Raw genomic sequence first — 12,878 nt, 5'->3', positions numbered from 1 at the left:
CACCAGCTCTGCACCAATGGCCTCCTGCTCAGTCAGTGCTGCAGGACTCCTGACAATTTAACACAGACATCAGACAGGCACCTGCTGTTCAACCCTGCCACAGGAGGGTCCTTCACCACACACCACAAAGCCCCCGCAAACCTCAGCTAGCGGCCAGAGTCTCAGCTCATTGTATCTAGGCCAGTACAGCCCAGTCCCAGAAGCCACAGCCAGCAGAAGGGCTGACTCTAGCCCCCAGTACAGCAGCAGATATGGTTCTGCTGAACCAAAAGATAGCATCTGAAGATAACTTCTGTTTCCAGACACCTGACATTGACTAATATTTGTAAAGCTACTTGAAGATATAAAGTGCTATGAAGGTGCAAAATCTCCTTAATAGTTTTATAGAAACATTAGAAAATTACTAAAACCCCCCTTTTTTATTTTCTTTCAGAGATGCCAACTCTGTCACTGTTTATAGTAGTTTCGTAACATATACAAAAATGCACGGGGCATCAATACATATTTTTTCCTCTTCTTACATCATCCCATCAGTAATGGAATATTGGAGCAAGGAGAAGTGCAAAAAAGGAGATTGCAAAAGAAGACTTTCCTTGTGCTGTAAAATAGATAGACTACGTCCATTATGCTTTCAGTCAGTTCTGATTTGAATTGACACTATCACATCAAAATTTCAAAATTTCCTTCAGAGTCATTGGGAAATGGAGAAACTTGGAAGTATCACCATTTTTTACGGGTGACAGTGACTTGCATAATGGAACTGAAACTGGAACTCACTTCTTCATATACAAAGTAGATCATCTATTTCCTCCACTACAAGCCCTTGTTATGTGTTGTGGTTTAAGCCCAGCCATCAACCCAGAACCACACAGCTGCTCACTCACTCCCTCCCCTTCCTCCCCCCGCTCCAGGAGAGATGGGGAGGAGAACTGAAAGAATGTAACTCCCACGGGTTGAGGTAAGAACAGTCCAGTAACTAAGGTATAACACAAACCACTGCTGCTACCACCAGTGATAATAGTGAGAAGGGAAATAATAAGGGAAGAGAATACAACCACTCACCACTCACTGACCGATACCCAGCCTGACCTGAGCAGTGATCTAGCCCTTCTGGGTAACTGCCCCCAGTTTATATACTGGTCATGACGTGCTGTGGTATGGAATACCTCTTTGGCTAGTTTGGGTCAGGTGTCCTGTCTCTGCTTCCTCCCAGCTTCCCCTCCTCCCTGGCAGAGCATGAGGCTCAGAAAGTCCTTGGTCAGAGTAAACATTACTGAGCAGCAACTAAAAACATCGGTGTTATCAGCGCTGCTCCCAGGCTGCAAGTAAAAAATACAGCACTGCACCAGCTACCAAGAAAGAGAAAAATGACTGCTACTGCTGAACCTAGGACACTATGTGTCCACAAAAGTCATCCTTAAAGTGGAAATTTTCCCAGTATTACATTCTCCCACAAGATGTGTCTTCATTTGGAGTGCTATGAATCTCCCTAATCATTTAGTATCAGGGATGACAGCATTTCCCCTTTAAATAGTCCTTGTTTCATTCCAACAGCAGGTAGAAAAGTCTCAAAAACCACAGTACGAGCTCCATTGTTTGGTGACTTGGAACACTGAAAGCTAAGCAGACAATACACTAGAAAGGAACTGTAGGAAGAAACAGTTCTGCACCACAGGGAGATAGACTGGATGACCTGACTTGACGACTGGATGACCATCCCACTTGAATTTCTAGTAGGTCATTATTTACTCCATATATTGTCAGATTAAAAGAAACTGAAAGAAAGAAGACCCCAAGCATAATAACTTTAATGCAGATATACTGCATAATCAAAACCACCCCGTGTTGCTCACAGTAGCCACTGACTTCTTTATCCCAAGCACACTACTTTAATGCAAAATATCTTTTTTTGGTAGAATCTTTTTTTTTTTTTTTTTTTAACCCCTAGACATATAAAACAGTTTTGAAAAGACAGAATCAGACCCAATTTACTACGTTACACCAAAATCTATTTCTCCCCTTATCGCTTATATAGGAGTAAATTATGGCAATCTGGTATTGCCTTGCCAGTATAGTTTCTCTTCCACTTTTTTCTTTTTCCACTGGCAGAATAGAAGCATCTTAAAAGTTTTCCTAAAAGTTTTGTTACAGAGGGCATAACACATGGGATTAACAGTGCTGTTCACATAGCACAGCCAATACCCAAGGTGCCACAGTGTCAGGGGAATGCAGTCAGAGCAGAATGTGGAAATCAAAACCATGATATTGTAGGGAGTCCATGTGATAATAAAAGCCAACAGTATGGCACTTAAAGTCTGTGCTGCTTTGCGTTCCTTTATAAGAACCATCCGTTTCCTTTTGGTGATTTGGTTATTTATATTTGGATCCATGCTCTTGATGGAAGGATCCTTTGACAGAGCAGCAGGACAGGGAGTTATTTTTACTTTACGGCAACCATTGTTGGCTTCCTGGGTGCCATCAGCTTTAACCACCAACCGGAATTTATAGGCCACACATTTGTTACTTTTTTGTATGTGGCCTTTGGCAGGTGACAAAAAGTATTTCTGGTTCTCAAAATCATCTTCTTCAGGCTGGTGTTTGACAACATCCGTACTCTCATTAAACTCTTCTGCCTTATCTTTAGATGGACTTCTGTAAGTTACTTGGAAAACTGAATCTGTGGCAAGTTTATCCTCCTCTTCTGAAGATGCATAGCTGCTGCAGGTGGTTAACTGGTCAGCCTTAGTCCAATCGATGCAAGTACTTGCTGCGTGAGAGGCTTTCACCGTAGCTGATGTACTTCGACTAGATGAAGACCAGGAAGCCTGACACCTCTCTCTTTTGACTAAGTTTTGTTGCTTGCAACTGAAGCAAGACTTCAGGAATGCTTTCTGAGGCTTTATCATCTCAAACTCTGCCACAGACTCCGAACCCTGCAGTTCAGCAAGATCCTTGGTGCGTTTCTCTGTCTCTTTATAGATGCGGCAATACAAAATGGTCATTACAGACACTGGAATGTAAAAAGCAGCAATTGCAGTACCAAAGGTGATAATAGGCTCATATAAAAACTGTATCTGGCACTCTTCAGGTGGTACTGTTCGTTCACCCACGAAATACTGCCAGCATAAGATCACGGGTGCCCACAGCACAAAAGAAATTAGCCAAGCCAGACCAATCATGATGCCAGCTCTTTTGGGCGTGCGTTTGGCTCTGTAAGTTAAAGGTCTTGTGATGGAAAAATATCTGTCAAAACTGATGACGAGGAGGTTCATTACTGAGGCATTGCTAGCTACATAGTCCAGTGCTAGCCACAGGTCACAGGCAAGGCTTCCAAGAGACCAATGGCCTATGAGTATATAGGATGTATAAAGGTTCATAGAAAATATTCCAATGATGAGATCAGCACAGGCAAGGCTGAGCAAGTAATAATTGTTGACAGTTTTGAGTTGACTGTTAACCTTGAATGATATCATCACAAGAATATTTCCCACTATGGTTATTAAGCTTACAATTGCAGTTACAGTGGCAATAGTAATGACTTCCCAGAGGCTATGCCCTTCTAACTGCTTATGGTTGATGGATGAACTGTTTACAACAGTAGAATTGCTGAATAAATTTACTTCCATTCTTGTTCTTGGTATACTGTCATCAGGATCCTAGCACTGCTGCATATTGTTTACTGTACTCAAAAATATTCTTTTGGAGACAGCTGTAAACATGAAAGATAAAAAGAAAAGAGTTCATTAAATAGCACAGAGTTTCATTGATAGAACACTTGTAAAATAATATTTCAAATTATTTGTGCTCTCTATTTGTATTTTGATTATTGTTTCTACCATTATGAATGTAACTAAACCACACAAATATACATTCTTGGACAATGTCACCTGAAGACATTTCTAAATGCAATCAAAACAACTATTGTTTCTTAAGACAGTCAATCACACCTGCTCTTGTATTTTGAATATCTTAGGAGACACTCTACATATTCGTGAAGACAGACATTAAAGTTTTGCAGTGAAGTAAGGCAGTGGATCACTGTATTGTTTCCAACAGTGCTATACAGAATTCCAAAAATTATCTTTGGAAAATTTGGAGAAGTCACCAACAATAGAAAGAGACTAAGAGGAAACTGAGGATGAATGGGGAAAATTAGCAGCCATGCTGGCATAGTGGCAGCAGGTAACAATTTAGTGGCAATTGAGGAGGAATCCTTGAGTTAAGGAAGGAGGCAACATTGAGATGTTTTTGGAAAAATAGGCCAGAAAAGACTTTTCTTTACTAAGAGATCTCAGGACAGAGGACACTGATTGGGCCAGGTGTGGAAGTGCAGTTTGGGTAGTGTGGGTAGCTGGATGGCAGGGTTGACTGAAAGTAGTGAACTGAAGTGGAAGCAGCAATGAATGACCACAATGACAAGCAACACAAAAAAAACCCCAATTCAAATACTTGTATAAGCAGCAAAAGGTAGAAATGGCACCACTGTCATTCTATTAATGCCCACATGCCTCTGATGTCCATCCCTTCCTACATTCTTCACTGCCTAACATCAGAATTTAGGAGGAAAGACTGCTGAAGCTACCCCATGTGGACTGCAGACTTCAGAGCCACAGCATAAGCAGAAATTGTTGCTGTCCTGACACAATTGTTCTTTGTTTGAACTGACACGGGCAGGAGAAACAATGGTAATACAGCATAGAAACTATAATTAATTTCTAAACAGAAAGTACTCTCATTATCATCATGCAAAGTCTTTCCTCCCTAATGAGCTGCTTTACTGTGATGCCTATAAACATTGACAGTAGCTAAGCTGCTAGTATGCAAAGATCTCTTCTTGGCATGTTGGCCATTCTTGTCATCTCTTCATATTCTATCATCTTTTGTTTCATAGGTCTGTGTTAACATTTTTCAGTGTTACCTTTTGTGCTCTATTTGCATATCACTCAGGGCAATAGTGCCTGTAAATGTGACTTCTGTGTGCTATGATAACATAATTTATGTTAATTATCGATCATAAGAGATGATAATAGGGAGATCAAAATTAAACTACAAAATCAGAATGCACATGTACAGTATCATGACTTTGCTGTCTCTCATCATCAATGCATGAACTTTGCGCTTGTCAGTTGTAATGATATTTCCTATTTGTTGCTAAATATTAGTGGGTTTTTTTTTTTTTCAATGTAGCTGTAAGTATTAACTAAAGTGAGTTGTTAAATTTGTACATATAGTCATCTTGCAGTTATCTGCAGGCAGATTGTTCGTGTCACAGATTAATTGCACCACATATGCAGGCGCAGCTTGGGTTTGCCAGGTTTTACTATCTCTAGCTCAGCACTGGGTCTGCCAGACCTGTGCTGGCTGCACAAGGAGTCATTTAGATGTCTTTGCAAAGTGCTTGCCAGTGCTGCTCCCTGTTACTTCATTTATTTGCTTGTGTTGCACTGGACTCATGCTAAGCTGATTTATTGATTTGCTGCATGGTATGCCCCAGAACTAAGAAGCCCTTGCCACAGGCAGTAGCACACAGACGCGACAGCTCATGATTTCACAGTATGAGAGTTGTGGTCACATTTTGCTGTAAGGACTACTTAGGTTTAAAAACCCTACAAAACCAGACTGATGTTTTAATGTGTGTTGTCAAATGGCAGCCTGCATGCTCAGGAGTGATCACTGAACTTTCCTCAGGACAGCACAGGTGCCTGAACTAGTTCAAGCAGAACAGGATAAACTGGCCTTCCTGTACAGCACAAAGGTGTTCCCGTGTCTTGTGCTGTGTCCTCAGAGCAAGATGATCCTCAAGAGGCAGCAGAGGACGCATATTTCATGCAGTGCAGGCTTGTGTGTGACACCCTGTCAGCTGGGAGTCACTTTTCCCCTCATTTGCTGTGCACAGCTAACTTCGCGTCCTGCACTTGGGTCACAACAACCCCATGCACTGCTACAGGTGTGCGGAAGAGTGGCTGGAGAGCTGCCTGGCAGAAACAGATCTGGGGGGGGTACCGGTTGACAGCTGGTTGAACACGAGCCAAGTTGTGCCCAGGCAGCCAAGAGGGCCAACAGCATCCTGGCCTGCATCAAAAACTCTGGGCAGCATGGCCAGGGCAGTGATCATCCCCCTGTACTCAGCACTGGTGAGGCGGCACCCCAAATACTGCGTTCAGTTCTGGGCCCCTGACTACACAGCAGACATTTAAATGCTGGAGCGGGTCCAGAAAAGGGCAATGAAGCTGGGGAAGGGTCTGGAGAACAAGTCTTATGAGGAATGGCTGAGGGAACTAGGGTTGTTTAGCCTGGAGAAGGCTCACGGAAGATCTTCCTGCTCTCTGCAACTACCTGAAAGGAGGCTGTAGTGTGTGTGGGATGCTGGTCTTCACAGTGACAGATTAATGGTTGGACTCGATGATCTTAAGGGTCTTTTCCAACCTAAATGGAAGGCCATCGTTTAAACGGCTTTAGCTATGGATGCTGTTTTCTTTCTAAACATTAACGGCCGTTCTGGCTGAAATACACCTGGAAAGCTATTTGCAGAGGCTGCGCAGGAAACGCTCCCCAGGCGCCGGCCAGGAGCTCGCCCCAGGAGGCGTGGGGCCGCTCGCGTGTCAGGAAGGTCAAACCCGCACGGCAGGCCCGCAGCAGCGCTCCCACCCCGGCCGCGGAACCCGCGCAGCGCGGCCGCCGGTGCCGCGGACAGGGGGAGCTCCTGAGGGCGCGGGCGCGCCGCAGCGCCGCCATTTCCCTCTCTCGCCCTCGGCAGGCGGCCTCTTTCCGGGAGTAGGCGGGGACCGGTGCCGCACAGGCCGGCCCGGCCTCAGGCGGCGCCTGGGAAGCACGAAACCCGACCATGCAGCCCGAGCGGGGCGGCGGCCTGCCCCGCAGGGAAGGTGGCCGGCATGGCCGCCGGCGGCCCAACGGCGCGGAGAAGGCAGCTGATGCGGCGACTGAAGGAAGTAGCCGGGACTGCCACGGTGGAGACGGGAGCCGGGCAAGAGGCGGTGCTGCCGGACACCGAGGAGGCGGGCGCCGGGGAAGGCGAGAACCTCGAGGTCGTGGAGCAACGCCGCCCGCGGCTCAGCGGCCCCGGCGGGTAAGCACGAGGAGATCACCGGAGAGGCGGAGCTGAGCGCAACCGGACCGCGGCGTGGCTGTCGGAGTAGGGGTACAACCCTTTGCCTCTCCTCCCTTGCTCCACCCCTTCCCGGGTGGAGCTAGGCAGCGGCCGCTCCCGGGGTTGGGGGTGGTGGGAAGGGGGGATGTTTGGGTTGGCGTTGCCTTCCCGGTGGGCTCGGTGTCTGCGCTCAGCCTCTGCGCTCTCCCACTCCTGAAACAGCAGCAGGCAGCACTTACTTGGTCTAGTGAAAACATAGATAGGGATTTTTTTTGCCGAAGTAAGTTTGTACTTTTGTGCTGAGAAAAACAAGTGGCATTTGAATAAATGCATCTGAAAAATACATCTGTCTGTAAATAGAGGTGAAGTGCTGCTGTAAGTATATTCGGCAAAGCTTATTAGAAGTTGAAATGAGTGTGACTTGTCCAGCCCATGGTACTAGCAATGAAGTGGTAACGTGGCTAGTTTTATGGCATTGGTATGTGTGATTCACTGGAACACATATTTGCCGTTAATAAAAGGTGATTGTTGTGGTTTGACCAATTTTAAAGTGTTTTAGTAGTTTAAAAGTAGCATACCAAAGTGTACCACAACTACCTTCAGTTTCCTGCAGAGATGTTAAAATGCTTTCTACAGCCCACCAAGGTACGAGATCAGCACTGTCCCTTAGAAACCAGTTTCCATTTATAAGTGTGTTGACAATACCACATTCAGATTGTTTTGCTTCTGTTAATGTTGTTGCAACATAGAAATCATGATTGTCCCTGGACTGGAAAAAGATTACAATGATGACCTAATACTGATTAGTTTTGGCAGCATTGGGAGTCCTAATGTAGATGGGCCAGCTGCTACCCCATTTTCAGCATCATGTTGATTAGATTCACTTTGACTTTTATGATGCCATGGCTTCAGTTGGACCCAGCAGTGTTTTATCTGCATTAGAACTCCTGTAGTTGCTGCTGGATTTTTTAAAAAATGTAAAATATTCATCCCTCTTGTTACTGTCTTTAGAAACTTTTTAGCACCCCTATTTTGGGAGATAAAAGGTTGGATCAGTACTGTTGCCTAAGGTGCTGGTTGGTGATTTCACCTGTAAGTGATATCAACTGTTGAGTTCATAGTTATGTGTGTGGACAGGTTTGTATGCTAGATGTGAACAGTAGTGCTCCATCATAAGCCACAGAGAAATAGGGGGGAAATTTAGCACCTGTATTCGCTGAGGAAACTTCTATCTTGAGCTGATTTTTTATTATTATTATTATTATTATTTTTTTTTTTTAAAGTCATTGAACCATTTCTGACTAAGTAGAGATGCATTTGTATCTGTGTTTTCTCTGGTATTGTTGACCCAGCACAGTCCTCTTCATAATTTAAAAGACACACTCAGGAAGGGAATTGTGTTATATGTGTGCATTTTTGTCTGGATTGTTGTTTGAAATATTTTAAGAAGCAGTTAGAAAATTTTCTTTTTGGGACAGTTTACAGTATGTTTTGCCTGATCACTGTGTTACTGACTTTGATACACATCATCTTAGTCTAGCACAGTGACTATGTTTATTTTTGGCTAAGGCTAATAGGGTGGGTTGGGCCTTTAAGTGAAGCAGTAGCTAAAGTTTCCCCATAGCTTTTACTGAAGAGTAAGCTTACTGCTCTTCCTATGCTGGAGGCTTTTGCTGTTAGGCACTGTATGGTCTCTTAGCACACCTGCCACAAATCTCATGTTTAGCAGCTTAGACAGAACTGGCTTCCAGCAATCCAGCCATAGTGTCAACAGCTGTGCCAGCCTGCAGCTGCTGCTGTCTATTGCTACCTCTGAGCCAATCTCAATTTACCACTTCTGAAACAGAGAGGACCTCCTTCTTTCTCCTTACATCTGTGTGGTCAGACAAGCTCCCTTGTACTGTCTTTGATGTGTGCTTGACCATGTTTTCTGAATAGATTTTGCTCTTGCCTGGCAGGAAATTACCCCCTTTTATTCCCAATTCTTTAGCATTCTCTTTGTTCAGCAAAGGGGCTTGTTTTGCACAAGTGCACCAGCTCCGTGAGAGAGCGGTTTGTGGAAGAGGACCCTGCTACTCTGCTGTCTTTCACCAACAGGGGTCAGAGTTTCTTAAGTGATGATGGGTAAATTGCAAACCGGGAGAGCCAGCATAATGGTATCGAGAATGTGAGTGGTTTTACCACACTGCTCTGAAAATTTCGGGTTTTTTTGGTTTTTTTTTTTTTTCCCCAAATGGGTCTTGAAATTTCCTGGAGAAATTCACCTGTAATTTTGTAATATACAGTATTTCCAAGGGCAATTAATTCTAGCCCTTCTGCTTTCTCGGCTAAAAGTTGTGGTTGATTACATTCTGCATTTTCCACACTGCTGGTGTCAGCTTGGCATTTTGGATGAATTTTCTTACTAGATTGGGATCATTCTAACGTTTTATAAACTAAATTTATAATAACATTTTATAATACAGATTTATAAACACAGGACATGTGTGACTTGATATTATTTCCTGAGAATAATTTTAAGCCTAGGCTCTTCTGTAGTTTAAAAGCTGTGATAAATTCATAATTATAGTTTTTTTAATGCCCCATTTGTTTATTAAAATATTGCTGCTAAGCTGGCTATTTAATTCTTCATTGCTGGAGCATTGGTTGTTGCTTAGAAAGTTTGCATCTTATTGTGTCTTCAGTTATGAAAAGCTTTATGACAAAACCTACATGAAGTTGTGTTAAAGTATCTGGATTTGGTTTTGCCAAGTCTGCTATGGACAGAGTAGTAAAATGCAAGTAAAATTATAGGTGAATGGATTCAGTGAAGCATAATAAGATTGTTAATAAAACCAAACTTTGTTATAAAACTATTGGAAATACTTAGCAATTTTTACAGTGAAGTAGAAATTGGCATTAAATTGCATAATATTTTAGCAGAAATATTTTTTAATCAATTGCATTCATTTAAAGCTACTATCTTCAAATGCTGTGTCTGGATTTTTTTTAATTTAATGGTTCCTAAACCTGAATTTGGAGCTAGAGAAGGCTGTTATTTCTGACTTGTACGGTATTTCTGAGTGTAGTGGCACATTGGCTTTTCAATTTTTTTGTGGACCAGTGAAGGCTGGACACCACTTGACTTGGTTTAGACTACTCTAAGTGTACTGCAGTTCTTTGGTTTTAGTAATGGGTGATCAGCTGTGCTACTTGCAAAGCCTGCCAAGGCCCATTACTTGCTGAGTCAGTTCTCTCCTCTTCTGCTGGGTGCTAATGTAGAAGGAGATCAGGATGTTGTTTATAAATAATTGACTTATTCATACCCTGCATGGTAGATCCAGCTGTGGATCAGAGTCTTAAAGATGAAAGCTTTCATGATTTCTGTCAGCTCTTGAGGGGATAGCTCTCTGAGGAACTCCTCAGAGCTGCTCTTGAAACAAGATGCTGCCTCTCTCAAACATAGAGTTGTTTCAGAAGCTGTGAGAAGTGTTCTTAATCCTGGTAAAGAGGAAGAAGGATCTTGCGCTTGTTACATCTTTTTGTAACTAGTGTGCATGTTGATTTAACAGGTTTGATTACTGAAGATTTTGTGCCCTCCCTTTAAAAATGTATCCGAGTCTAATTATGACCAGCTGGTTTAACAATTGGCAGATTTCTTTGTAGATCTGTCATCCTGAATAATTTCCTGTTATCTGCTTTAACTCACCTATTCTGTGTTAAATAAATAGAACACATTTGCTTTTTTTTTTTTTAATAATGTGGAATTATGATGCTTGAAGTATAAGATCCAGTTGGCATTGACCCAATATTATATCTCACTTTTATTCTAACATTTTATTACTAAAGAATGGAGGTTAACAGACAGATTTTAGTGCAGTCTTTCTTGCTTATGGTTAGTTTCAGGATGAAATCTCATTTATTTATTGTTTAGTATATCTTAATTTCTTATAATCCATGCACGTGTAGAACTTATCTAAGAGAACACTTAATGCTGTCAACATCAGATAAATTTTTCCTAGTTTAGTATGAACTAAATCTTTGCAGTCTAAGCAACTGCAAAAGCAATCTGTTCACGGCCATGGTAGCAAAAGCTTTGATTTTTCAAATACAGATACATTCGATTTCCTTTGGAATACTGTAACAGAACTTGTGCAGATAGAAGAAGAATAGATTTCTGGATCTTGAACACAAATTTTTGAGGTTTGATGTTAATGTTCTCAAAACAACTAGGAAAAAATAATTTAGATTAATGTATATCAGTTTGTGAGCTGTACTTAATTACTAATGAGGTGTGAAGACCTTCCCTTCTGAGAAGTTTCTCCACTTTGATAAGGTGTGAAGAGGCACTAACTGTGAATGAAGTGTGGATTATTTTATTTTGAGTGTATTGATTTTGAATAAGACTCTTGAAAAATGTGTGAACAAGTAGTTGCAAACTTTTTAAGGGTTAGTTCAATGTCAGATTGGTGTTTGTTAAATGGGATTCTGCAAGACCTACGTTCTGTATCTGCTCACGTTCAGTGTTTCTATTGATAATTCTGATGAAGGAGTAAAACACTGTGTTAAAATTTGCAGACAGTGCTAAACTGGAAGGGTAGGTAGGGGGGTGGAACACAACACAGTCTCAACAAATGGGAGAAACAGCCTACGCTAAGATGTAATTCAAGGTCTAATGTAACACCATATTGTTACACATTTACATAGGAAAAACCTGCAGAGGTGTGTGACAGGTTAAGCTGCATTTCATAGATGGGAACGGGCTGTTCAGTGGATGAGAAAGCAGCAATTAGCAGAGTAGTCACACTGGAAGGTCTGGTTGTACTTCTGCAAGATTCGGACAAGCTGGGAAAGTTAATCGGGGTGGGGGGGGGGGGTGGGGGGGGGGGGGGGGCGGGCTGAAGAAAGATGCGAAGCTTGGCAGATGTGACTGAGAAGGAAAAGACCTGATTCTCCTCTCTCCCCCCATCTCATCCCTTAAATTTCTGTCTGGTGAAGAGAACACTGTAGGGAAACCTGGGTATCACTTGATTACTGTAGAAAGGTTTCTGCCAACAGATCTGTTTTAAGCAGGACAAGATGAAAGCCTTTGCTAAGAAGGAGGAATTTTAGTTTGGGCATTGAGAATAAAAATTGTGACTGAAAGGGTAGATAGATTGTGGAATGTGTTGTGTCAGAAGTATATGGAGATCAGTACAGGAAAATATTGTCAGAGGTTTTAAGAGTGTAGTAAAGGTTACTGAGAGTACTCGGTGGAGCTGCTGTGTAACTACTTGCCCAGCCCTATTTTTATTTTTATTTTTTTTCCATTTATTTTTTTTAAGACTTTCTTTGCAATTGAAAAAGATAAACACTCTTTATCCAGCCAAAGTTAATTTAGTCTTGTCAGTTTCTAGACAATAGAGAAACCTGCTTTTCACAGCACTGGGGACTGTCGTGCTTGGAAGTAATCCCAGATTGTTTAGGGTGGAATAGTTTTATAATATTTATCATTATTTCTTCACTTTATTTAACCAACTTCCCTGCTGATTTAACTTGAGACACTTTTACTGAGAGGTTACACAGGTGAACATTCAGCATTATTGCTGTGTAACAGCATCATGTCCGACTTTTTTTTTGTGACTTCCTTGGAAAGAGGCTTTTGCAGGTAGATTTAGTAATACATCCTGCTGGGGAAACCTGTAAATCCGCTGGAGTGTGTGAGAACCTTGCTTTAAGGCCCTGTTTCTATTCCTGTTTCACTTTTCCCAGAGGATAACCATACAGTTACTGACTGTACAGACTTTGTCTT

The 12,878-nt window shown here is 42.3% G+C and overlaps 2 protein-coding genes across 3 annotated transcripts in view; one reads left to right on the top strand and one right to left on the bottom strand.

Annotated features, from left to right (window-relative positions):
* Positions 1–2,005: 2,005 nt before the first annotated feature.
* Positions 2,006–3,626, bottom strand: CHRM5 (cholinergic receptor muscarinic 5). The gene has a single exon (XM_065685443.1). The coding sequence runs from the start codon at positions 3,624–3,626 to the stop codon at positions 2,043–2,045; it is 1,584 nt and encodes a 527-aa protein (XP_065541515.1). The 3' UTR covers positions 2,006–2,042.
* Positions 3,627–6,721: 3,095 nt separating this feature from the next.
* The window catches only part of AVEN (apoptosis and caspase activation inhibitor), a 98,568-nt gene continuing 92,411 nt past the window's right edge, over positions 6,722–12,878 (top strand). The window contains exon 1 of one of the 2 annotated variants that reach the window (XM_065686639.1): positions 6,722–7,087. In XM_065686639.1, coding sequence (XP_065542711.1) covers positions 6,845–7,087 — 243 coding nt within the window. In that variant the 5' untranslated portion in view covers positions 6,722–6,844. The remainder of the gene's footprint in view (positions 7,088–12,878) is intronic. The other variant, XM_065686638.1, reaches the window with a different exon arrangement.

This window comes from Lathamus discolor, chromosome 6, assembly GCF_037157495.1.
Source record: "Lathamus discolor isolate bLatDis1 chromosome 6, bLatDis1.hap1, whole genome shotgun sequence".
Classification (NCBI taxonomy): domain Eukaryota; kingdom Metazoa; phylum Chordata; class Aves; order Psittaciformes; family Psittacidae; genus Lathamus; species Lathamus discolor.
The sequence above is the reverse complement of the archived record's forward strand: the minus strand, read 5'-3'. Positions and strand labels throughout refer to the sequence as shown.

What these genes read in the sequence shown, in the direction of transcription:
- CHRM5 (XM_065685443.1), bottom strand. Translation starts at nt 3,626, where the DNA reads ATGGAAGTAAATTTATTCAGCAATTCTACTGTTGTAAACAGTTCATCC.